Raw genomic sequence first — 23,584 nt, 5'->3', positions numbered from 1 at the left:
AGCTAGATACTTGCCTCTCAAAGGGGCGGGGCGGGGGACGGTGCAAGACTTTAATCTGAACTTGGGCCGTGCTAAATGATTTGCTTCCAAAGATTGGAATATGGAAAGAGAGAAAAAAGTTACTTTATAGTGGGGAAACCTGACAAATGCTACTTCAGCCAAGTGATATTACATTGAAATGATGCAATTAAAAGAATAATTTCTGGGTCCGGTGCTGTGGCATAGTAGGCTAAGCTTCTGCCTGCAGTGCTGGCATCCCATATGGATACTGGTTTGTGTCCCAGCTGTTCCACTACCAATCCAGCTCTCTGCTATGGCCTGGGAAAGCAGTAGAAGATGGCCCAAGTCCTTGGGCCCCTGCACCTGTGTGGGAGACCCAGAAGAAGCTCCTGGCTCCTGGCTTCGCTGATTTGTGCAACTCCAGCAGTTGTGGCCAATTGGGGAGTGAACCAGTAGATGGAAGACCTATCTCTTTCTCTTTCTCTCTGCCTCTCCTCCTCTCCCTGTGTAACTCTTTCAAGTAAAATAAATCTTAAAAAAAAAAAGCATAATGTGTTTCAATGCAATGTGGTATCCTGGATTGGCTGCTGGAACAGAAATAGGACCTTAGTAGAAAAACTGGTGACATTCTAGGCCAGCGCCACGGCTCAGTAGGCTAATCCTCCGCCTTGCGGCGCCGGCACACCGGGTTCTAGTCCCGGTTGGGGCACCGATCCTGTCCCGGTTGCCCCTCTTCCAGGCCAGCTCTCTGCTGTGGCCAGGGAGTGCAGTGGAGGATGGCCCAAGTGCTTGGGCCCTGCACCCCATGGGAGACCAGGAGAAGCACCTGGCTCCTGCCATCGGAACAGTGCGGTGCACTGGCCGCAGCGCGCTACCGCGGCGGCCATTGGAGGGTGAACCAACCGCAAAAGGAAGACCTTTCTCTCTGTCTCCCTCTACTGTCCACTCTGCCTGTCAAAAAAAAAAAAAAAAAAAAAACTGGTGACATTCTAATAGTCTGGCATTTACTTAATAATAATTTGCCAGTGTTGATCTTTTTTTCTTTTAGTTTTTCTTTTTAAAAATATTTATTTATTTGAAAGTCAGAGTTAAGAGAGAAAGGGAGTGACAAAGATCTTTTGGTTTACTTCCCAAATGGCCACAAAAGCCAGGAGCTTCATCCAGGTCTCCCGTGTGGATGACAGGGGCCCCAGAACTTGGGCCATCCTCTGCTGTTTTCTCAGGCACATCAGCAGGAAGCTGGGTTAGAAGTGGAGCAGCAGGGATCAAACTAGCACCCATATGGGATGCCAGCACTGTAGACAATGGCTTAACACACTGCGCCACAGTGCTGCTCCCACTAGCATTGATTTCTTAGTTGTGATGAATGTAACATGGTAATATACAATGCAATATTAGGGGTACAGTAGATGGGAACTCTATTTTCTTTGCAACTTTTTTGTATCTTTAAAGTTATTCCAAAGCAAAAAGTATATATATATATATATATATATATATATATATATATAAAGAATGTGATGCAAGGTAGCTTAACGTATGACAATTTAATATGGTCTGAGAAGCAAATGACTGCCATGAGTTACCAGGAAGGATAGAACAGCTAGGGACAGAAGGGTACATTTCTAGGGCCACAGTCACAAGACAGTTCCATGTCCCTTACTTGCTTCAGTGGCCATCGTCTCCACCATACTCTGAGCTCTTCTAGAATAGGCAGGCTGCCTATTCTAGGCCCAGCAGTGCTGTGTATAAAATAGGTGCTCAATACACAACAGCTTAATGAATAAGTAAGGCATGAAACTAGAAGCCAGTGCAACTTATAAAGTTTTTCTTTTTGAAAGCAAATAAAACATTCAATTCCAAACATTTCTTCACCTTTAGTACCCATAATAATTAAGGCAATTAAAAATTTTAGTAATTCAATTTTTCATTTTAGTGGGGACAGCTGACCTATATACTTGCAAAATGATTCAACTAGTATTGACATTTTTTTTAAAGTTTTTTTTTTTTATTTACAGAGAGAGGGAGAGACAGGAAGAAAGGTCTTCCACCTGCTAACGGTTCACTCCCCAAATGGTTGCAATGGCCGGAGCTGGGCTGACTTGAGGCCAGGAGTTTCTTCCCCATCTCCTATGTGGGTGCAGGGGCCCAACCACTTGGACCATCTTCTACTGCTTTCCCAGGCCATAAGCAGAGAGCTGGATGGGAAGATGAACAGCCAGGACTAGAACTGGCGCCCATATGGGATGCCAGCACAGCAGGCGGAGGCTTAGCCTACTATGCCACAGCGTCGGCCTGTCGTATTGAAATTTGAGATGGACACAAGCAAACATTTCAAAAGGTTATAGAAAATGGAATTAAAGATAGGTGCAAAAATATTGAAATCCATGCAAAGAAAAGATTAAATTTATTCATCTAGCACAGTGGAAGGGAATATAATTACTTTTTTCAACAGCTAGGTTTACTCACATAATAGACTATTTGTTGCTCTAAGATTATAAGACTGTTCAACTTTTTTTTTAGTATTAAAATGTTCTTTCTTTTGTGAAGAGGGGATAGCAGATGATGACAGCTAAAAAAATTTCTTTAGTTGGTAAAAAAAGTTAGTGCTGTATGTGAATCCCTAAAATGCTATGCATCCACAAAATCCCTATATGTATAAAGACTTTCTAATACTCATTTTAGGAAGAAGAGCATTCAACATTTTTTTTGTATACTTCTTGATGATACCTTTTCAAACTTTTTCTGACTTGTAATAGGATATTTACATAGTGATGCCAAGTCTCAGTATCATGCTCTTAAGCTTGCATCTGAACTATTTTTGGGTTTTTTTGTTCAACCTATCAGGAAATATTCATATGGCAACATTAAGATTATCTTCAGTTGAAAGAACCATGCCCCAAGAGACTACAAGTGCTCAGTCAGAAGTCAGTAAAAGGGGTAGATGTTTGGTACAGTGGGTAAGGCACTGCTGGGGATGCCCATATCTTATACTGGAGTGCCTACATTTGGGTCCCATTCCAGCTTCCTACTAATGTGCACCCTGGGAGGCAACAGGTGATGGCTCTATTACATGGGCTACCACCATCCACGTGGAAGACCTGGATGGAGTTCTGGGTTCCTGGCTTCAGCCTTTCCCAATCCCAGCTGTGTGGGCATTTGGGGAGTGAACCAGTGGATGGAAAATCTCTGTTTTTCTCTCTTTTAAATAATGTGAAAATAATGGAAAAAAAAACAAGAAGTCAGCAAAAGCCAAGCTACCTCAAAGAGTTGATATCCAGTTCAGAAAAGAAACAGTAGACCAGTCACACTGGCACCCAGACCTTAAGATGAAGAAATTGTGACTGGTTATAAAGCCAATGGCTAACAACTCACTCTGTCAGGTAGAACATAGAAGAGTGAAAAAGCCAAAGTAAAGTGCAGGATTCGGCTGAGGGGAGAGGTACGTAGACGGATGTAGAGGGTTGGGGCAGAAGGGGAGAGGAAGGAAGTTAGAGTAGATGTAGAGAACACAGAACTGACAAGAAGAAAAAGGTGATAGCATAGGAGTGAAGCAAGGCAAACGATGGGTAGGTAATTAAGCAGAAAGCCCAGAATATTCCAAGACCATGATGGATTAACAAGGATATGACCATGGCTTCCCAGCTTCTTACTTACATGTTGAAAACAAATGCAGTAGAGAACATATAAACACACATAGATGAACTCTCAGCAGTGTTCATTTTAGAACTCAAAAACATTTTAAAGGCATATGACTGGTGCATTATAATTTAGTGGTCTAAAATCTGGTCTTTTGTTTGCTATAAAATCAAATCATTTAATAAGAGTCTATTTTCTTGCATTCCTCGATTTACTGAAACCATACAAAAAATAAAGCCATATTTAACAAGTGTTGGTGACCAACTTTTAATAATACATATTTAATTTTCAGAAACATATGCTAACCATCAACAACATGATCAGGGTATCATTGCCCCAGATGTTATTTCATTGGTACATTATATTGATATTTACAAAGTTTTTCAAATTCAACAACACAAAACAAAACAGCTTAATTTTTAAAAACTACAATGCTTTAAAAAAATGTAAACAGTTTATTTTTACATTATTGTAAAAAAGAAGACTCACTCCTTAATGTGGCTTAATTTTAACTGAGCAAAGCCTGGTGCTCATGGATAAAGAATGAAAAGAATTCTTTACATAGAAACATTGTGCTCCAGTGTGGCAAAGAAAAAAAAAATTATATATACACATACAAAGAAAAGAATCTTAAGTCCACAATTTAGACCACAAAAAAATCTTGTCCCCAAATTGAGAAATTTATAAAAACCATTTACACATGGTTATTGACCTATTGAAAACCTATATAATATTTTTAAAACAATAACTCAGTCAAAAGATACCACTTTTCTTAAAAATGAAATTTTGTGCAAAAGAAATTGTTTAAGCTAGAAATAAGACTATCCCCCTTAGTAGAGGCCAAAAGAGCCACTGAAATAATTTAACTCTGTTAGACTTAGTGCATGTAACCAAAAGGCACACACATGTGATTAATATATTAATATCTTTTCATGCAGAAAACTGTGCATGTTTATAATTATATAATAAAAACACAAATATAACAAAACATAAAGCCTACTGTTTGGCAATGTTAATCTAGACACAATCCTTTCTAGTCTAGCAGTCCAGAGTTTCCTAGATCAGTAACACTGCCTCTCAAAAAAAATATATTATATTTGAACAATTTTCAATAAAAATTCAAAAAAGGATGTTAGTCTGAAACACTATATTATTTTTTCCTGGTTCTGATACATATAGAAACTTACTGATATGTTTATGTAAATCTCATTTCAAATTAAGATACATTTTTCCTTTTGTTAATAAACACTTTGATTGCTCCAGTGAAGTCAGCAGAGAGAAGAACTTCTGTGTTATCTGTCTTCATAGTGCCTTAAAAACATTTACAAAAATAGATTTAATTAATTTTAAAGGAATATGAAGCCTGCTGCCACAACTGCCAGATGCCCTTGACCCTCTAGCTTGGGGAGGTAGATCCTGTCACCATCTTTTCAGATTCTTTCCCAGTTCACTCCTGTAACCTTTTCATCCTGCTGTACCTCTCCTCTCTGAGCTCACTTTCACTTACCTTGAGTAAGCTGCTTTTTCCTTGCCTTGAGGGAACAACAGCCCCTTGGGGCCTGGATGTCTGGGTTGATTCTCAGGCAGCCTAGGTCACTAAGTCATCTAATGCTTCATTTCATGGCAAGAGGCTAGCGTGTTATTCAGCTCCAGGACTGGAATGCTGGCAGAATGGGATCAGCTGGCTAAGTCCATTGCTAACAGGGTTCTCTAACGAGGTTGACAGCAAGGTTTATTGTACAGTAGACATACTGAAACTGGCATGAAATAAAGTTATACAGGTTTACTCTTGCTGACAGCACCTTTCTGGTCCATATTGAAGAGCTATCTATGTAGCTATGGTAAATGGCAAAAATGCTTACCTCTTACATTTGCCAGTTATGTGAAAGCATTTAACAAATTCAATGTTAATTGACTTTATTATACATAGGTAAAAGTGTAGATTTAAGGACTGATTAATATGGAAGAGAATAATCTAAACCTCAACTGGAAAGTTTTGTACAGAATGAGTCAGGCAAAACGGTTTTACTTAGATGTGCTAAAAACATCTTCTAAACCTTTGAATATTCCTCACCATCATTTATCTCAAAGTAGTGCTGTGTGGCAGTAGCGGAAGCAAAGGACATCAAAATATGAGAAAAGCTTTATAACATACAATAAAGAATATGATAATGATGTCTACTACATGTCAGCCATTTTGCTAGACATTTTATACATGTTATCTTTAATTCTCAGTCCAACTCTGTAAATTGGGTTATCATTATTTTACACATGACAAAAATTGAGGCTTAAATTGTCAGATATGTCAGGAATAAAGAGAGAAGGCAATCGGTGATATTTTATGATCCCATACCTTGAATTTATAAGTTTATTCTTAGGTTACACCTAGGTAGGTACATAATGACAAAAATCTGAGCATAATCCATTAAAATATGTGCCTCTTCAAAAAGGACTCAGTGAATTAACTGAACCTTGTACATTTTTGAGAAGCTAAAAACAACATGCATTGCACCTTTTACTTCTCAAATTATTTCAAATGCTAGAATCTCCTTTGGAATGTGTAGGATAAGTACATAGAGGATATAAAGGTATGACTAGTAAGAAGACAGAAATTCTAAGCTGGAATTGATTCTGAGAAGAAAAAGAAAGCAAAAACCAATATATCCACCTAGGTATTCAGTAAAATTTTTATGATTCTGACTTGGTTTATTTTTTAATATTTTTTAAAAAGATTTATTTATTTATTTGAAAGGCAGAGTTACAGAGTCAGAGAGATCTTCCATCTGCTGGTTCACTCCCCATACAGCTGCAATGGCCGGAGCTGGGCCGATCCGAAGCCAGGAGCTTCTTCTGGGTCTCCCATGTGGGTTGCAGGGGCCCAAGCACTTGGGCCATCTTCTACTGCTTTCCCAGGCCATAAGCAGAGAGCTGGAACAGAAGTGGAGCAGCTGAGTCTTGAACCGGTGCCCATATGGGATGCTGGCACTGCAGGTGGTGGCTTTACCTGCTGTGCCACAGCACCGGCCCCTACTTTTTAATCTTGTAATTAAAAATGTTAGACTAGGGGCTATTGCTGTGGCATAGTAGGTTAAGCATCCTCCTGTGGCACTGGCATCCCATATGGGATCTGGTTTGAGTCCTGCCTGCTCCACTTCCAATCCAGCTCCCTGATGATGGTCTGGGAAAGCAGTGGAAAATGGCCCAAGTGCTTGGGCCCCTGCAACCCACATGAGAGACCCAGAAGAAGCTCCTGGCTCCTGGCTTCAGGTTGGCCCAGCTCTGGCCATTTTGACCATATGGGGAGTAAACCAGAAAATGGAAAACCTCTATGTTTCTCTCTCTCTTTGTTACTTTGCCTCTCAAGTTAATAAATACATCTTTTAAAAAAGTGCTAGACTGAAGTTCATCCTCATTATCAAAACTTTTCTTCACAGACAGAAGGAACAGTATATCCTGAGGAGTGGATATTATAAATACTACTACAAGGGGAAATACCTGAGAGTCAATTAAAGTACTTGAGAACTTGATTCAATTTTTTAAATTTGCACCCTTTGTACACTGTAGCTAGTGTGACTTTATGACCCCCTAAAAGGCCTGGTGGTGGTCTGCAGGGTTAGAACATATATTAAGTAAGCTATTCTGCAACTGATTTTTAATAATACAAACTTGTTGTCACTGAAAACTGGTTCAAATTTGTGTATTCGGGCTGGCACTGTGGTGTAGTAGGCTAAGCCACTGCCTGTAATACCAGCATCCTTTATGGGTGCTAGTTCATGTCCTGACTGGTCTTCTTCTGATCCAGCTCTCTGCTATGGCCTGGGAAAGCAGTAGAAGATGGCCCAAGTGTTTGGGCCCCAGCACCTGTGAGGGAGACCTGGAAGAAGCTCCTAGCTCCTGGCTTCAGATGTGCCCAGCTGCAGCCATTGCAGCCATTTGGAATGTGAACCAGCAGATGGAAGACCTTTCCATCTCTCCCTCTCTCTGTTACTCTACCTCTCAAATAAATAAATAAAACTTTAAAAAATTGCATCTTACCATTTTTAAGGATTAAAAGGTACCATTTTTATGTTAACTGATTGGAAGTCAACACTACTCTTTTTCCAGTTTCTTTTCACTACTTAATCTAAGCATTTTATGTAACTCTAATTACACTTAATTCTGAAAGCATATGCTACAAATGGCAATAAGTCACAGAATCATAGTTACCTATCTAGAGAAGTTATAAATCTGTGTCAAATAGAAAAAACCCTGCTTTCAATTGGGTTTAATTCATTTAGTCACCAAATGATTAAGTAAACAAGCACTGTGCTAGGCACTGGCAATATAACAGGAAGTCCTCCTAGAGAGTATAGTCCAGTAGGAGAAACAGATAAAGAAGTTTTATATTTATATATCTTGTTTGCATTTCCTTAAAGAGAATGATTGCCCATGAAAAATTATGACCTTCCAAGTTCTAGGTGAATTTAAGAGAGGTAAAATTTGCAAAAACATACGTAACTGATTTGTTCAGAAATGAGTATCTGACAACCATTATGTTGCAAATAAATACTCTTTATACTCCCGTGGAAGCCTCAGCATACTCAATACCAGGTTGATGAGGCTACTAAGTAATGACTAGAAAAAGTGTAAGACAAATTAAATGAATACCTACCAGAGGATGTGGTATCCAAACCTTCAGAATCTTCACCTTTATTGTTTCCTTCTGATTTTTCAGATTGCACATCCAAAGATAACATCAGACTTGGGTTTGGAGCAAAGATGGCTGATGTCACAACTGCATTATGTGCTGGGAAAAAAAATTTACTTCAGGATAATTGAAAAATCGGATGCTGGGACTGGCACAATGGGTTTAGCCGCTGCCTGCATGGGCGCCAGTTTGTGTCCTGGCTGCTCCACTTCAGATCCAACTCCCTGTTAATTAATGTGCCTGGGAGAGTCAAGGAGGAGGGTACAAGTGTTTGGGCCCCTGCACACATGTGGGAGACCTGGATGAAGCTCTGGGTTTCTGGCTTTGGCCTGGCCCAGCCCCAGCCATTGTGGCCATTTGGGAAGTAAACCACTGGATGGAAGGTCTCTATCTCTCCCTCTCCTTCTGTAACTCTGCCTTTCAAATAAACAAAGCCAAATACAAAGCTAAAGTGGTTATAACTGCTAAACTACTTCTCTAAAATAATGCTCATGCATATTTACTCTAGTACATCTCTACTTTTATTCACTTGTAAGACACAAAAACGAAGGCATTTACTTACCTTTAATACCTTCCCAGAAATCATTTCGATCTCTTCTGACTGAAGTAAATTTGCTTAGGTCATGGTAAGTACTCCAGATATAAACATACTTATCTTCTGAACCGCTAACAAGGTAAGTGAAATCATGGCTAAATTTAAGGAAGAAATGAAATAAAAATGAAAACTTTTATTTTTTTCTTAGGTTTCTTGTTCTCAGTGCTTTCTATTTTAAAATACCTAAAACAACACCTGAGGGAGCTTGTTGAAATGTAGACTCCCAATCTCATTCTAGAGGTTCTGAATGTGGTAGGTTTGATGGGGGACCCAGGCATTCATAGTATTTTCATCAAAGCTGGAGGTAACTGATTGGTGCAGGTCAATTCACACTTAAACAAACCAAGGCTTAAAGAATGAAAGAGAGAAGTGGAGTACTTTACCAATTGAGTTACTAGTTAATTAAAGGGTAATTCAAAAAGAATGGATAAGAAAAGAGCTAAAAGGACAAGGACTAGAAAAAAAATGAAGACAGGCAGGTAACCCTATTTCAGGAAATCCTACAGACTCCAGATTTTAAAAGTTCAAGTAATAATGATATGTAAAGGTGTGAATACCATAGACTTTCCTTAGCATGTCAAAATAACTTTCTTAGTTCAGATACCTAAAATGATCAAGACAATGTGTGGGAGGGGTAGGTAAGCTTCCTCTCTTAAAAGTTGACAATAAATGTGCAAAAGCAAAAATTCTGGAGCTCAGAGTCTTTTAAACCTGGCTCTGTAACCATGACTTGTCAGTCCCTTAATTGTTTCAGTCTTGGTTCTTCATCTACAGAACAGGGGTAATGCTAATTCTTTTTCCTGTATAGCTGGGCAAGTTAAGTACTGCATGATGATGAGGTGAGATGCTGGTTATAACAGTACAAAGAAACTAAAATCTCATATAAATGTAAGTTATAGTTCAGTGTAAAAACAGGAGTACAGGAGAAAGGTTCTAATCTCTTTTTGGGACTTTCTCATGGCTAAATTTACCTGAAACTTGCTTTGATCTGGCTGCTGCTGTTGACATAACCCTTGTACTTCATGGAAAGTGATAAATCTCTCAGATCATATAATCTGATTCTGGAGTCATTTGAGGTTACCAGTATCTAAAAATAAATAAAAGTTAAAAATACCTTTTAATCTAAATTAAGGTATAATCAAGAAAGGGTGTTACTCACACACACACACACACACACAAATATACTTTAAAACTAGAAAAAGCAATGTTCCATAGGAAAGGGAATGCATTATTTGCCAAGATATTAAAACTAACATTTCAGAGTCTACATATAATGTAGAGGAAAGAGATGGTTTTGAAAACTTTAGTACCTTATTTTCTCCAGGTAAAGGCTCAATGCCAGTAATTTTTCTTCCAACCTTGTTGCGCCCTCTAGTAGATCGAACATGTATTTGTGTATGGTATTTCAAATGCTAAAAAGAAACCATAAATCCAGGATATCAGAATCAGAAGAAACTTCAAATATCATCTAATCCTGAGACATACCATTTGTCCCAATGTACAGATAAGGCTGAGAGGGAATAAACGACTTATCCGAAACCACAAAAGTGTTTTTATTAAGGATTCAAGTACATACTTACACAAGACAACCATTTACCTCTGTATCGTAGAAAATACATCTACCATCGTATGTCCCAATCACTGCATATTTGCCATTCTGACAGAAATTTGCAGCTGTGATCAATTTTGTCTGACCATCTACTTCATTCCACAAAGCCACTTTTTTGTCAGGTATGTTCCAAAGGCGGAGCTTTCCATCTAATGATCCACTGAGAAAATATCTATCATCCTAGAAAGGTGGCAAAAGAGAAAGTGCTCTTTTACCACATCAAGAAAAACTCATTTGCAAAGTAAAACATTAAATGTATTACAAATAATGTTTTAAAATGTAGACTTCATCTTATAAGCATTATACTTCAAGTAAGCCTTATTTTATGCACTAAAAACCAGTACAACAACTTGAAACCTCAAGCATATTTTGGGGGGAGGGGGAAAAAAAGGATGTTTTAGTCACTTTATCATATCCTTAAACTGGTTTTCCCAAGGAATGGATATTAACAGATAATGTGTTTCACTGTACATGGCATGAAAAAATGACCTAAATGAAAGATCTCTGTGAGTGAGATTCCAGTGGAAAGAAGGGGTCATCAAAGGAGGTACCTTTCTCTGAAGGGAGGAGAGAACTTCCACTTTGATTATGGCCTTGTCTAAATAAGGTTGGAGTTTGTGAACTCAAGAGGCTTCAATAGCCTTGGCAGCTCATGACAAGAGCCTCAGGTGATTACTGATATCATAAATAAGAGTGTCAACTGTTAAATCAACAACGGGAGTCACTGTGCACTTGCTCCCCATGTAGGATCTCTGTCCTTAATGAGTTGTACTATGAGAATTAACAGTAAAACTACTATTCAAACAGTACTTTATACTTTGTGTGTCTGTGTGGGTGCAAACTGTTGAAATCTGTACTTAGTATAGAGTTGATCTTCTATATATAAACATAATTTAAAATGAATCTTTTTTTTTAAACTTTTATTTAATGAATATAAATTTCCAAAGTATAGCTTATGGGTTACAATGGCTTCCCCCCTCCCATAGCTTCCCTCCCGCCCGCAACCCTCCCCTTTCCCGCTCCCTTTCCCCTTCCATTCATGTAAAGATTCATTTTCAATTCTCTTTGTATACAGAAGATCAGTTTAGTATATATTAGGTAAAGATTTCAACATTTTGCCCATATAGCAACATCAAGTGAAAAAACTACCATTGGATTACTAATGAATCTTTTTTTAAAGATTTATTTTTTATTTATTTGAAAGAGTTATAGAGAGAGGCAGAGACAGAGAGAGAGGTCTTCCACCTGCTGGTTCACTTCCCAGATGGCCGCAACGGCCAGACCTGCACCAATCCAAAGCCAGGAGCCAGGAGCTTCTATAAGGTGTCTCACATGGGTGCGGGGGCTCAAGGACTTGGGCCATCTTTTACTGCTTTCCCAGGGCATAGCAGAGAGCTGGATCGGAAGAGGAGCAGCCAGGACTAGAACCAGTACCCATATGGTATGCCAGCGCTTCAGACCAGGCCTTTAACCCAATGCGCCACAGTGCCAGCCTCTAAAAATGATTCTTAATGAAGAATGGGATGGGAGAGGGAGTAGGAGATGGGGTGGTTTGTGGGTGGGAGGGTGGTTATGGGGGTAAGAACTGCTATAATCCAAAAGTTGTACTTTTGGTTGGCGCCATGGCTCACTAGGCTAATCCTCCACCTGCAGCGCCGGCACACCGGGTTCTAGTCTCAGTTGGGGCACCAGATTCTGTCCCAGTTGCTCCTCTTCCAGTCCAGCTCTCTGCTGTGGCCTGGGAAGGCAGTGGAGGATGGCCCAAGTGCTTGGACCCTGCACCTGCATGGGAAACCAGGAGGAGGCACCTGGCTCCTGGCTTCAGATTGGTGCAGTGCGCTGGCCGTAGCGGCCATTTGGGGGGTGAACCAATGGAAGGAAGACCTTTCTCTCTCTCTCTCTCTCACTAACTCTGCCTGTCCAAAAAAAAAGTTGTACTTTCAAAATTTTATGTTTATTAAATAAAAGTCTTCTCTTAAAAAAAAAAACAGTGTATATGGCATGGAAAAAGGTTCCGAGATGAAACAAGTTTAAGAAATTCTAGGTAACATAAAATGACACCAGATTCTCAGTTAACCCACATGCTGAACCCACAAAAGAGGGGGAGGAAAGTAGGTAGTATTTTCCAACTCATGTAACTACGAACTTTTTTTTGATAGAAGATAGGTAAGGAGTCTGATAGGAACATCTTAACAAGAATGACAACTTCAAGGAACATGCTCTGGGAAACACTCTGCTATATTTAACATACCTTCCTCTAGGATACATGTAACACTTGCATAAAAGAGTAATACCATTTAGTAGGCCTACAGAACAGTCATTTTTTTCAAACTCTAACACCAACCAGGTTAGCAAGGAATCCCCTCACTATTCAGTATCATTCAGAGATATTCAATCTTGGGCAACGTGGCCCCACAAGGGACATCTTGCAATGTTTGCTGATATTTTTGGCGGTCAGAACTGAGGATGGGGTGGGATGCTAGCGGCATCTAGTGGGTAGAGGCCATGAATGCTGCTAAATGTCCTCTAAAGCCTAGCAGAGGCTTCACTCCCCCTAAAACAAAGTACCTAGTGTCCCAAAGTCTGCTCTAAACTAAACCAGTCCTACTATAAGCTAGTCTACATTTTGGCAACAAAAGAATTAAGGGTGAAACAACTGGGACACAGAAACAAGAAAGATTTTCTTTGCTGCTCAATATTGTTATTCCTAGTCTGAAACCTGTTAAGGACAATCAATAAATGATGGGCCTTTTTAGGGCTATCACACTCTACTCAGTGTCTATGAGGGGACTTCCAAAAGTTTGCTGAAAATGCATGTTATGAAAAACTACATGGATTCTGAAATTTTTTGCAGAAAAACAAACATCTTTTAATCTCATTTTCCCATGAAATTTTGAAGTATCCTCATATCAGCAGAACAGCTGAACAAGTAAAAAATAGTTCATCTTGGTCTCCTAACTTGGAATTTTATTTATATGCATAGATACATTCCTCTCTCTCTCTCTTTGTGTGTGTGTGTGTGTGTGTGTGTTCGTGTCTACAAATGTATTTCCTTTGCTATTTCTTTTATATCTTTGCTACCACCCTTCCAGGTAACATAAGAAAGTCATGCTGCAATGAAAATATCAATACCACCCCATCTTTCCCTTGCCCCTCTCAAAAACCCTCCAGGACAGTAGAGCTTTTAGAAGTAGGGCTTTTCAGTATCCAAAATAAAATCAAATAAAAGTATAAAAACTAGTGATTGAAGAGAAACCTTAATAATACTAGGTAGTTACTACCTAGTTACTACCTAGTTAACTATTATAACCAAGTATCTTCTATTGTGATATGTTATGGCTAGAATAGGTGTGGAGAGAGGGACTCTGTTCACAGCTGCTGACAGGAGTAAACCCACCCATTTGCTGCATCTTTGGAGGATAGGATGGAATTGTTATTCAGAAAGAAGTCTCTCACAGCTTTATGGTCAAAACTGTTAGGCATTAACACAGACCAAAGATTTTTAATTTTCAAAAGTTCTTAATCGAATTTAAGATTACTACTGCCTGCCTAGGGAGGGGACTTCTATTGAGGTGTAAAAATTAGTCTTCTCTGTTGATTTGGGGGAAAAGAGGAACAGAGGAATAAATGTGAATATGAGTGAAAATGTTGTCTTAAAAAACAATGGGTGTTAAACATAGGGACGAGGATATAATAAGAAATGTCATCACACACCAATAGAGGTTCAGTTTGAGTCTGGCTTATTTTAATCTAACCAACATGTGCTTTCCCTTGTGCTTACAGTAGCAAAAAACTAAAATTAATTAAGCTTTAAGCACTTGCCAAAGCCAGAAGCCTGAAGCTTCTTCCAGGTCTCCCACATGGATGCAGGGGCCCAAGGACTTGGGCCATCCTCCGCTGCTTTCCCAGGCCATAGCAGAGAGCTGGATTGGAAGAGGAGCAGCCGGGACTTGAACCAGCACCCATATGGAATGCTGGTACCACAGGTGGTGGCTTTACCTGCTACACCATACTGCTGCCCTCAGCTTTAAGCATCTGGTGGCTTTATCCTATAGAGGCACATGATAGGTCTCCCATTCCATAACAGTAGACTTTTCTCCTTTGATTGAAATCATATGCAGGGGCTGGCACTGTGGCATAGTGGGAAAAGCCACCACCTGCAGTACTGGCAGCCCATATGGGCACTGGTTTGAGACCTGGCTGCTCCACTTCCAATCCAGCTCTCTGCTATGGCCTAGGAAAGCAGCGGAGGATGGCCCAAGTCCTTGGGCCCCTGCACCCGTGTGGGAGACCTGGAAGAAGCTCCTGGCTCTGGATCGGCACAGCTCTGGTCATTGAGGCCACTTGGGGAGTAAACCAGCACATGGAAAACCTCTCTCTCTGCCTTTCCTTCTCTCTCTGTGTAACTCTGACTTTCAAATAAATAAATAAAATATTTTTAAAAATCATATGGAATGCTTTCTTTCCAGGGAAAAGATATTAAAGGATTTTCTATACTGAAAATATATATGAGGAGATATCAATGCTTATTAATAATGTTTCCAGACATTAAGTTATAAATTTACCATTGGAGTGCTTCAAAAAGCTCATGGAAAATTTGAAGCTCCTTTGTGTATCTTATAATGAATTGCTTCTTCTTTTTTTGAAAGTAAGTAGACTTTTTTGTGTAAGTAGACTTACACAGAGAGACGGACAGAGATTTGCTATGAACTAGTTCACTCTCCAAATGGCAACAAAGGCTGGGCCAGGCCAAAGCCAGGAGGCTGGAATTCCATTCACATCTCCCAAACAGATGGCAGGGGCCCAACCACTTGAGCCATCTTCTGCTGCCTTCCCAGGCACATTAGCAGGGAGCTGGATTAGAAGTGGAGCAGCCAGTACTCAAAACAGCACTCATATGGGATGCTGGCAATTGCAGGCGGTGGCTTAAGCCACTGTGCTACCACAACACTGGCTCCTCTTTTCCTCTTTTAATCTTTTCCTTCCCCAACTCTCACCAATTCCTGGTGTATGTTTCCCTTTTCTCATTTATCTACCTGCTGTTTGCTCCTCATCCTCCACCTCTAATATTTCATATTTTTAACGATTATTTCTTTATACTTTGCATGTCTTATTGAAGATTTGGGATGATTCTTTACTGTTTTATTTATTTATTTTAATTTTTTAATTTTTATTTATTTATTTGACAGGTAGAGTTATAGACAGCGAGAGAAAGGGAGAAAGGCTTTCCTTCTGTTGGTTCACTCCTCAAATGGCTGCTACGGCCGGCGCTGCGCCAATCCGAAGCCAGGAGCCAGGTGCTTCTCCTGGTCTCCCATGCGGGTGCAGGGGCCCAAGCACCTGGGCCATTCTCCACTGTCCTCCTGGGCCACAGCAGAGAGCTGGACTGGAAGAGGAGCAACCGGGACTAGAACCCGGTGCCCATATAGGATGCTGGCGCCGCAAGGTGGAGGATTAACCAAGTGAGCCACAGTGCCAGCCCCTATTTATTTATTTTAATTTGACAGGCAGAGTTAGACAGTGAGAGAGAGAGAGAGACAGAGAGAAAGGTCTTCCTTCCGTTGGTTCACCCCCCAAATGGCCGCAACGGCCGGCATGCTGCGCTGATCCATATCCAGGAGCCAGGTGCTTCCTCCTGGTCTCCCATGTGGATGCAGGGGCCCAAGCACCTCGGCCATCCTCCACTGCCCTCCTGGGCCACAGCAGAGAGCTGGACTGGAAGAGGAGCAACTGGGACTAGAACCCGGCGCTCATATGGGATGCTGGCGCCGCAGGCAGAGGATTAACCAAGTGAACCACAGCCCTGGTCCCTACTGTTATATTTAGAATATAACATTCCCAATTCTTCTAATGCAGATTAGCAGGATATTTATTTCATTTTAAAACAAAATAGAACACTAAATTAAGTTGCTTTTAACTGTATGGCTATTAATAAATTTTTGCCTGTAGTCCAATGGTCCTCCAGAGAAAAAAGGTAACCCCAACCTTCCTTTTAGCATAATAAGAAAATGTATAGTTACTTACTCTGGGATGGAAAGCTATGGCAGTGACAAAATCTATGTGTTGGAAGCAGCAAAGGCATTCTCTTCTAGAAATGTGCCATAACCTGACTGTTTTATCCATTGAAGAGGAAAGCAGAAAGTAGTTCTGTGGATAAAATGAGATTGGTTACTTTGATACCATATGAACACAAAACTACTTACACAGCAAAAGTGAACTGAGTTTTGTGAACTTCAAGTTTTGTTGTTACATGCAGCATCAAAAAGAACAAAAGATTATCCAATCACTTGGATGATCCCATTTTTTCCAAACAGTTAAATACCAGCTTTCATTAATCCTAAGACCTTTCACATTACCTGTTTTGAAATTCAGATGAATCTTATGATCCTTGTCCAAATAAATCTGCCAGGGTTCAACAGAGGACTAAGGTACACTTTGTTATTGTAGCCTGTACATGTTGGAACTTAGTTATGAATAGGAAGCATCTATTCATTTGATTGTCATTTCAGTTACTTTTCACATTGATAACACTGGTGAATATTAACTCACACAATCCCAATTGCTACTTAAAATGTCTTCAAAAAGATCACCATAAAATGCAGCATGGAAATGAAAATTATTGTGCACCTGTCACAACCATGGCAAGAAAATTATTAGAGTAGAAACAGTCAAATCTCTCAGAACAAAGCATAGAATTTTCAAAGCCAGAAGAGGGTAGTGTAATTGATTTAGGCATTGTGATCACCCAGGAACCAAACATTTATCTGTCAAAAGCTTCCAGCTGGCATAAGCTTATTAATTTCTTTTTTTTTTGATAGGCAGAGTGGACAGTGAGAGAGAGACAGAGAGAAAGGTCTTCCTTTTGCCGTTGGTTCACCCACCAATGGCTGCCGCGGTAGCGCGCTGTGGCCGGCGCACTGCGCTGATCCGATGGCAGGAGCCAGGTACTTCTCCTGGTCTCCCATGGGGTGCAGGGCCCAAGCACTTGGGCCATCCTCCACTGCACTCCCTGGCCACAGCAGAGAGCTGGCCTGGAAGAGGGGCAACCGGGACAGGATCGGTGCCCCGACCGGGACTAGAACCTGGTGTGCCGGTGCCTCAAGGCGGAGGATTAGCCTAGTGAGCCGCGGCGCCAGCCCAAGCTTATTAATTTCTTAACACAACCTAGTTAAGGGGGAGAACTATGAGTTAAACTGAATGAGGAAACTCAAATGGGACTGCAGTATTCTTTGGTATGTCTGAAGGTGCTAAAAAATCAAAATAATGATGGCATTTATTGAGTACTTCCAACATACTAAGCATTGTTCTTAATACTAGATAGAAATCCTATAAGGTAGGTATATTGCTATCCCCTTTGACCAATGTGCACAGTGAAGCACAGAGGTTAAATAACTTGCCTATGATTCTACAGCTCATCAGTGGCAGAGCTAGGATTCAAAGCCAGGCAGTTTGTCTTTAGCTCCAGACTCTAACCACTACACTGTTCTGTAGAATGCTTAAGTAGAACATATGTTATGAAAAGCAACAAGATGTTTTTTCTTTTGCTAAAAGTCACTAAAAACCTTTACTTTTTGATTATAAGAAGATTAAGCACAAAGACTGATCTGGGTATATAACTGTACTGATATATAGTATACATATGTGCTATTTTGGGTTATTCAAAAAAGTATGCATTTTATGTAGTATACCTGTTTTAAAACAGTCTACTTTAAAAAAACTTTGAAGAATCTAATAAAAATGATTTTTATTTTCAAGATCCACTTGGTTCCAGAAAAGTTTTAAAGAATACATGCAGTTTGCTTTATAATTTCCTGTAACTATATAAAAATTAAACATATGGCCTACTGTTCATGAAAACTACCTTTCTTCAATTCTTGCTTTAAACATATGAAAGAGATATGAAGATATCCCTAAAACATTAAGTGAAGGTGCTGAAGACATGTTAAGACTTTTCCTGTTATGTCAAGCAGTTTCTGTTTAATAAGCACTTACTAAATAAATGAAATTAAATACATTTCTTGAACTAGCATTGATCTTGGAAGTTAAAAGAGATTAGATTCAAATCTAAGTTCTACTCATAATGAGTTTTGTGATTTTAGAAGGGACATAGAGCCCAGTCTCTTTATCAATACAATAAAAGATCATCTACCTCGTGGGTCTGTTACTGTAATAATTACCAAAGTAATTCTTGTTACCTGGCACAAAATATGTCTTCACAAATAGAAAATCTGCCATAAACACTGATGGTGCTAGATGCTGAAGAGAAATAATAGTAAAATAATATATATTTGGTATACGTGAGGAGCTTAGAATCTTGCTGCATACAGGATCTAGCAATGTACATAGGTAAAGTCAAGTAAAAATGAAAACCTTAAAAAAGTATCTAGATACATAGGTGATAAAGAATTTCAGTGAAACATCAATATATGCTTTAGTTGTCAGATATGACCTTATCAAGTTGATAGGATACTAGAAACACAAAAAAAGGAATACTTTTTGTTTAGGTGTAGAAGAGAGTTGAAAGCACTCTACATGTGGGGCTAGAACACCAAAATGTTATTGCCTCCTTTTGGCTGGGGTGAGGTGTTGGGGATGTGAGGATAAGCCCTTAGGGACCATTCCTATATGGTGCATAATCCCATTCAAATAACTCAATTAGACTGGTACTTCTCAGAACTACTTGTGGTGAAATATTGTTTTTGTTTTTAAGAATTTTCCAGTGAGTCATGGGCTGGAACTATTATAAAATATAGGAAACAATCATTAGAAAAAAATGAGGTGAAAATAAAAGGCATATAAAGTAGCATCCTCATTTGTATTATTATATAAAATACAAATCCAGGTTTTAAAAAGATTAGAAAAAAATAGGCATTTAACTACTCTGAAAAACTTCCATAAACATTTCTAAATGGTTTACTTCTGGTTTTTGTATTTATCTCTTCACAGACTGGTATTTATATGGTCAGAGTCTAGAAAGACCCAGTTTATAAACTGGCACTTATCCTTAAAAATGCCTATTACTCCCTTGAGACAATTATATAGCAGGATTGATACTAAATAATACTACTGTCTAAGAGGTCTGGAAAGAATGCCAGGAAGGCGTGTATGTAAGAATTTTATGATTTCTTTTTTTTTATTTATTTATTTTTTGACAGGCAGAGTGGACAGTGAGAGAGACAGAGAGAAAGGTCTTCCTTTTTTTGCCGTTGGTTCACCCTCCAATGGCCGCCGTGGTAGGCGCGCTGCGGCCGGCGCACCGCGCTGATCCGATGGTGGGAGCCAGGTGCTTCTCCTGGTCTCCCATGGGGTGCAGGGCCCAAGCACTTGAGCCATCCTCCACTGCAATCCCTGGCCACAGCAGAGAGCTGGCCTGGAGGAGGGGCAGCTGGGACAGAACCGGCGCCCCAACCGGGACTAGAACCCGGTGTGCCGGTGCCGCAAGGCGGAGGATTAGCCTAGTGAGCCGCGGCGCCGGCCTATGATTTCTTTTTATAAAAGATTTATTTATTTATCTGAAAGAGTTAGAGAGAGTTGGGGAGACAGACCTTCCATCTGCTGGTTCACTCCACAGATGTCCACAATGAAGACAGGAGCCAGGAGCTTCCTCTAGGACTCCCACATAGGTGGCAGGGGTGCAAGCACTTGGACCATCATCTGCTGCCCTTCCCAGGCCATTAGCAGGGAGCTGGATTGGAAGTGGAGCAGCTGGAATGTGAACTGGCACCCATATGGGATACCAGCACTGCAGGTGGTGGCTTTACTGCTGTAGCTCTTGTGCTGTAGCTCCTGTGATTCTCATTCTCTCTCTCTCTCTCAAAGATTTATTTATTTACTTAAGAAGCAAAATTACAGAGAGAGGGAGAGACGGAAAGAGAGGACTTCCACCTGCTGGTTCACTCCCCAAATGAGCCAAACTGAAGCCAGGAGCTAGGAGCTTCTTCTAGGTTTCCCATGTGGCTATAGGGACCCAAGGACTTGCGCCTTCCTCTGCTGCTTTCCCAGGAGCATTAGCAGGGAGCTGGATCTGAAGTGGAGCAGCCGGGATACAAACCAGTGCCCATATGGGATGCTAGTGCCACAGGCGGATGCTTAACTTACTATGCCACAGCATCAGCCTCAATTTCTTTCTTTTTAAACAAATACTTATTTTCATTTTATTTGAAAAGCATAGAGAAAAGGCAGAAAGAGATCTTCCATCTGCTGGTACACTCCCTAACCTAGGGTTGTGCCAGGCTGAAGCCAGGAGCCTGGAACTCCATTTGGGTCTCCCTTGTGGGTGGCAGGGATCCAAACACTTGAGCCTTCACCTGCTGGCTTCCAGGGTGTGCATTAGCGGGAAGTAGGTCAGAAGTAGTGGCAGGACTCAAATGTAGGCACTGATATGGTATGTAGGCATCCTAAGTGGCATATTACATACTGTGCCAAATGCCTGCCCCTAGAATTTTACAATTTCTTAAATCTTTGCAGTGGGTGCATTATTTTTGTAATTCTGCTTCCTTATAGTGACTAGCTGTTATGAAATAGGAATGGGTTAGAAGTAATGCTCCAAAGTCATGGGATTTGAATCTCAACTCCTTTACTGTATGACTTTAGGCATGTTCCTTGATAAGGAAACATTAATGATGTCATAATTTGAGGGTACAAAGAAACACATACAGTACTTATTTTTTTAAAGGGATAGAAATATTTTTTTTACAGACATGTGTTTTCTACAGTAAAATAAAATTTGGCATTAAGATTATTTTCCCCCAGAATCCTCTTATTTAAGATATATAAACTTCATACATTTCATAAATACAACTTTAGGAACATAGTGATTCTTCCTAGTACTTAAATTTTATCATCACATTATCATGATAATAGGTAATAATAATTGAATATTCACTGTGTTCTAGGCAAGTGCTTTCTATTTGCTAGCTCAGCTAATCTCCTGTAACTCTAAAGGAAGCTGCTTTTATTATGCCTGTTTTGTAGATGAGACTTGGTGAGATCAAGTAACTTGCTCAAGATCAGACAACTACTAAGTGGCAGATTAGGTAGGATATGAACCTTGAGAGTCTGGTTCCACAACACATGTTCTTAACCAGGTGGTAAAGTTCTCAACAAATATGTTTTAAATGAATGAAAAGTACTTGGTATATAGCAGGTACACTTGCATAGGCTTTCAACAATGTTATTTTTACTATTTATTCCATGAAGGAAATAAGGGGAGTAGTCACTGAGACAGGAAGGGAATCATGAAAGTATTTTGGGGTTGGCACTGTGGCATAGCAGGTAAAGCCACCGCCTGCAGTGCCAGCATCCTATGTTCAAGTCCCACTGCTCCACTTCTGATCCAGCTCTCTGCTAAGGCCTGGGAAAGCAGTGGAAGATGGCCCAAGTCCTTGGGCCCCTGTACCCATGTGGGAGACCCAGAAGAAGCTCCTAGCTTCTGGCTTCAGATCAGCTCAGCTCTGGCCATTGCGGCCATTTGGAAAGTGAAGCAGTGGATGGAACACCTCTCTCTCTCTCTGCCTCTCTGTAACTCTGCCTTTCAAATAAATAAATCTTTTTTTAAAAAAGAAAGTATTTTAAGAAAGATCAACAGCATCAAATCAACAAATGCTCAAATGCTGGAGATAGATTAAGGAGAATGAGTTCAAAAACAGGTATTAATTATGAGAAGGAGGGAGTTATGATGGGTAATTTCATGTGCTAAGTTGGCTAGGCTATTGTACCTAGTTATTTAACCAAACACCTAATTATTGATGTTAAAGTATTTCACAGATGTAGTAAACATCTACTACCAGTTGATTTTAAAAGATCACTCTTAATGATGTGGGTGGATCTCATCCAATCAGTTGAAGGCCTTAAGAACAAAAACTGAGTTGGCCGGCACCACGGCTCACTAGGCTAATTCTCTGCTGTGGCCCAGGAGTGCGGTGGAGGATGGCCCAAGTCCTTGGGTCCTGCACCTTCATGGGAGACCAGGAGGAACCACCTGGCTCCTGGCTTCGGATCGGCGCAGCGCGCCAGCCACAACATGCCAGCCGTAGTGGCCACTTGGGGGGGTGAACCAACAGAAAAAAGGAAGACCTTTCTCTGTCTCTTTCTCTCTCACTGTCTAACTCTGCCTGTCAAAACAAACAAACAAACAAACAAACAAAACAAAAACTGAGTTTTCTCAGAGAAGAAATTCTGCCTTAAGACTGCAGCATTAGCTCTTGCTGAGTTGCCTGTCCTATAGACTTCAGAGTTGCCTGCCCCATAATTACAAGGGCCAGTTCCCTAAGAAAAATCTCTTTAGGGACTGGTGTTGTGGTGCAGTAGGTTTAGTCTCTGCTTGCAGTGCTGGCATCCCATTTGGGCACTGGTTCAAGTCCTGGCTGCTCCTCTTCTAATCCAGCTCTCTGCTAATGGCCTGGGAAAGCAGTGGAAAATGGCCCAAGTCCTTGGGCCCCTGCAATTGCATGGGAGATCCCGAAGAGGCTCCTGACTCCTGGCTTCAGATAAGCTCAGATCTGGCTGTTGCAGTCATTTGAGGAGTGAACCAATGGATGGAAGACCTTTCTCTCTGTCTCCCCTTCTCTGTCTGTGACTATACCTCTCAAACAAATAAATATAAAAGAAATTTAAATAAAATCTCTATAGGGTACAACAATAAATACCAGAGGCTAAAGAGAGTAGGGGGCAGGAGAATAGTGGCTAGTTGGAAGATGGATACAGTTTCTGAACTGTATTCCTCTGGGAATACGATCTAGTGTTCTGTGGCATAGTAGGTGACTATAGTTCACAAGAATTTATTATATTTATTATATGTTTTATAAAGAAAAGTGTTCAAAGGCTCCCAACACAAAGAAATTATAGTGTTTAAGGAGAAATGGTAATTACTATGATTTGATAATTGCATATTATATACATATATTGAATTATCACACTGTACCTTGTAAATATGTACAGCCATGTGTCAATTAATTTTTAAAATTAAGAATAAAATTATTTATATACATAAATATGTTTCTCTGGAGAATCCTGAACTAATGAATGGTCAAGGAAGATTTAATCTCTTCCAGTTAGT

At 40.2% G+C, this 23,584-nt stretch overlaps 1 protein-coding gene across 1 annotated transcript in view; it reads right to left on the bottom strand.

Moving 5' to 3' along the window:
- Positions 1 to 3,844: 3,844 nt before the first annotated feature.
- Positions 3,845 to 23,584, bottom strand: part of WDR44 (WD repeat domain 44) — a 95,765-nt gene continuing 76,025 nt past the window's right edge. The window contains exons 14-20 of the mRNA XM_062183836.1: positions 16,552 to 16,674; positions 10,516 to 10,707; positions 10,229 to 10,330; positions 9,890 to 10,005; positions 8,886 to 9,013; positions 8,288 to 8,422; positions 3,845 to 4,947 (exon numbers count right to left, since the gene is read on the bottom strand). Of these exons, the coding sequence (XP_062039820.1) occupies positions 4,853 to 4,947; positions 8,288 to 8,422; positions 8,886 to 9,013; positions 9,890 to 10,005; positions 10,229 to 10,330; positions 10,516 to 10,707; positions 16,552 to 16,674 (891 nt within the window). The 3' untranslated portion in view covers positions 3,845 to 4,852. The remainder of the gene's footprint in view (positions 4,948 to 8,287; positions 8,423 to 8,885; positions 9,014 to 9,889; positions 10,006 to 10,228; positions 10,331 to 10,515; positions 10,708 to 16,551; positions 16,675 to 23,584) is intronic.

The sequence above is a fragment of the Lepus europaeus genome, chromosome X, assembly GCF_033115175.1.
Source record: "Lepus europaeus isolate LE1 chromosome X, mLepTim1.pri, whole genome shotgun sequence".
NCBI lineage: Eukaryota > Metazoa > Chordata > Mammalia > Lagomorpha > Leporidae > Lepus > Lepus europaeus.
Note: the sequence above shows the minus strand (reverse complement) of the source record. Positions and strands in the feature narration are given on the sequence as shown.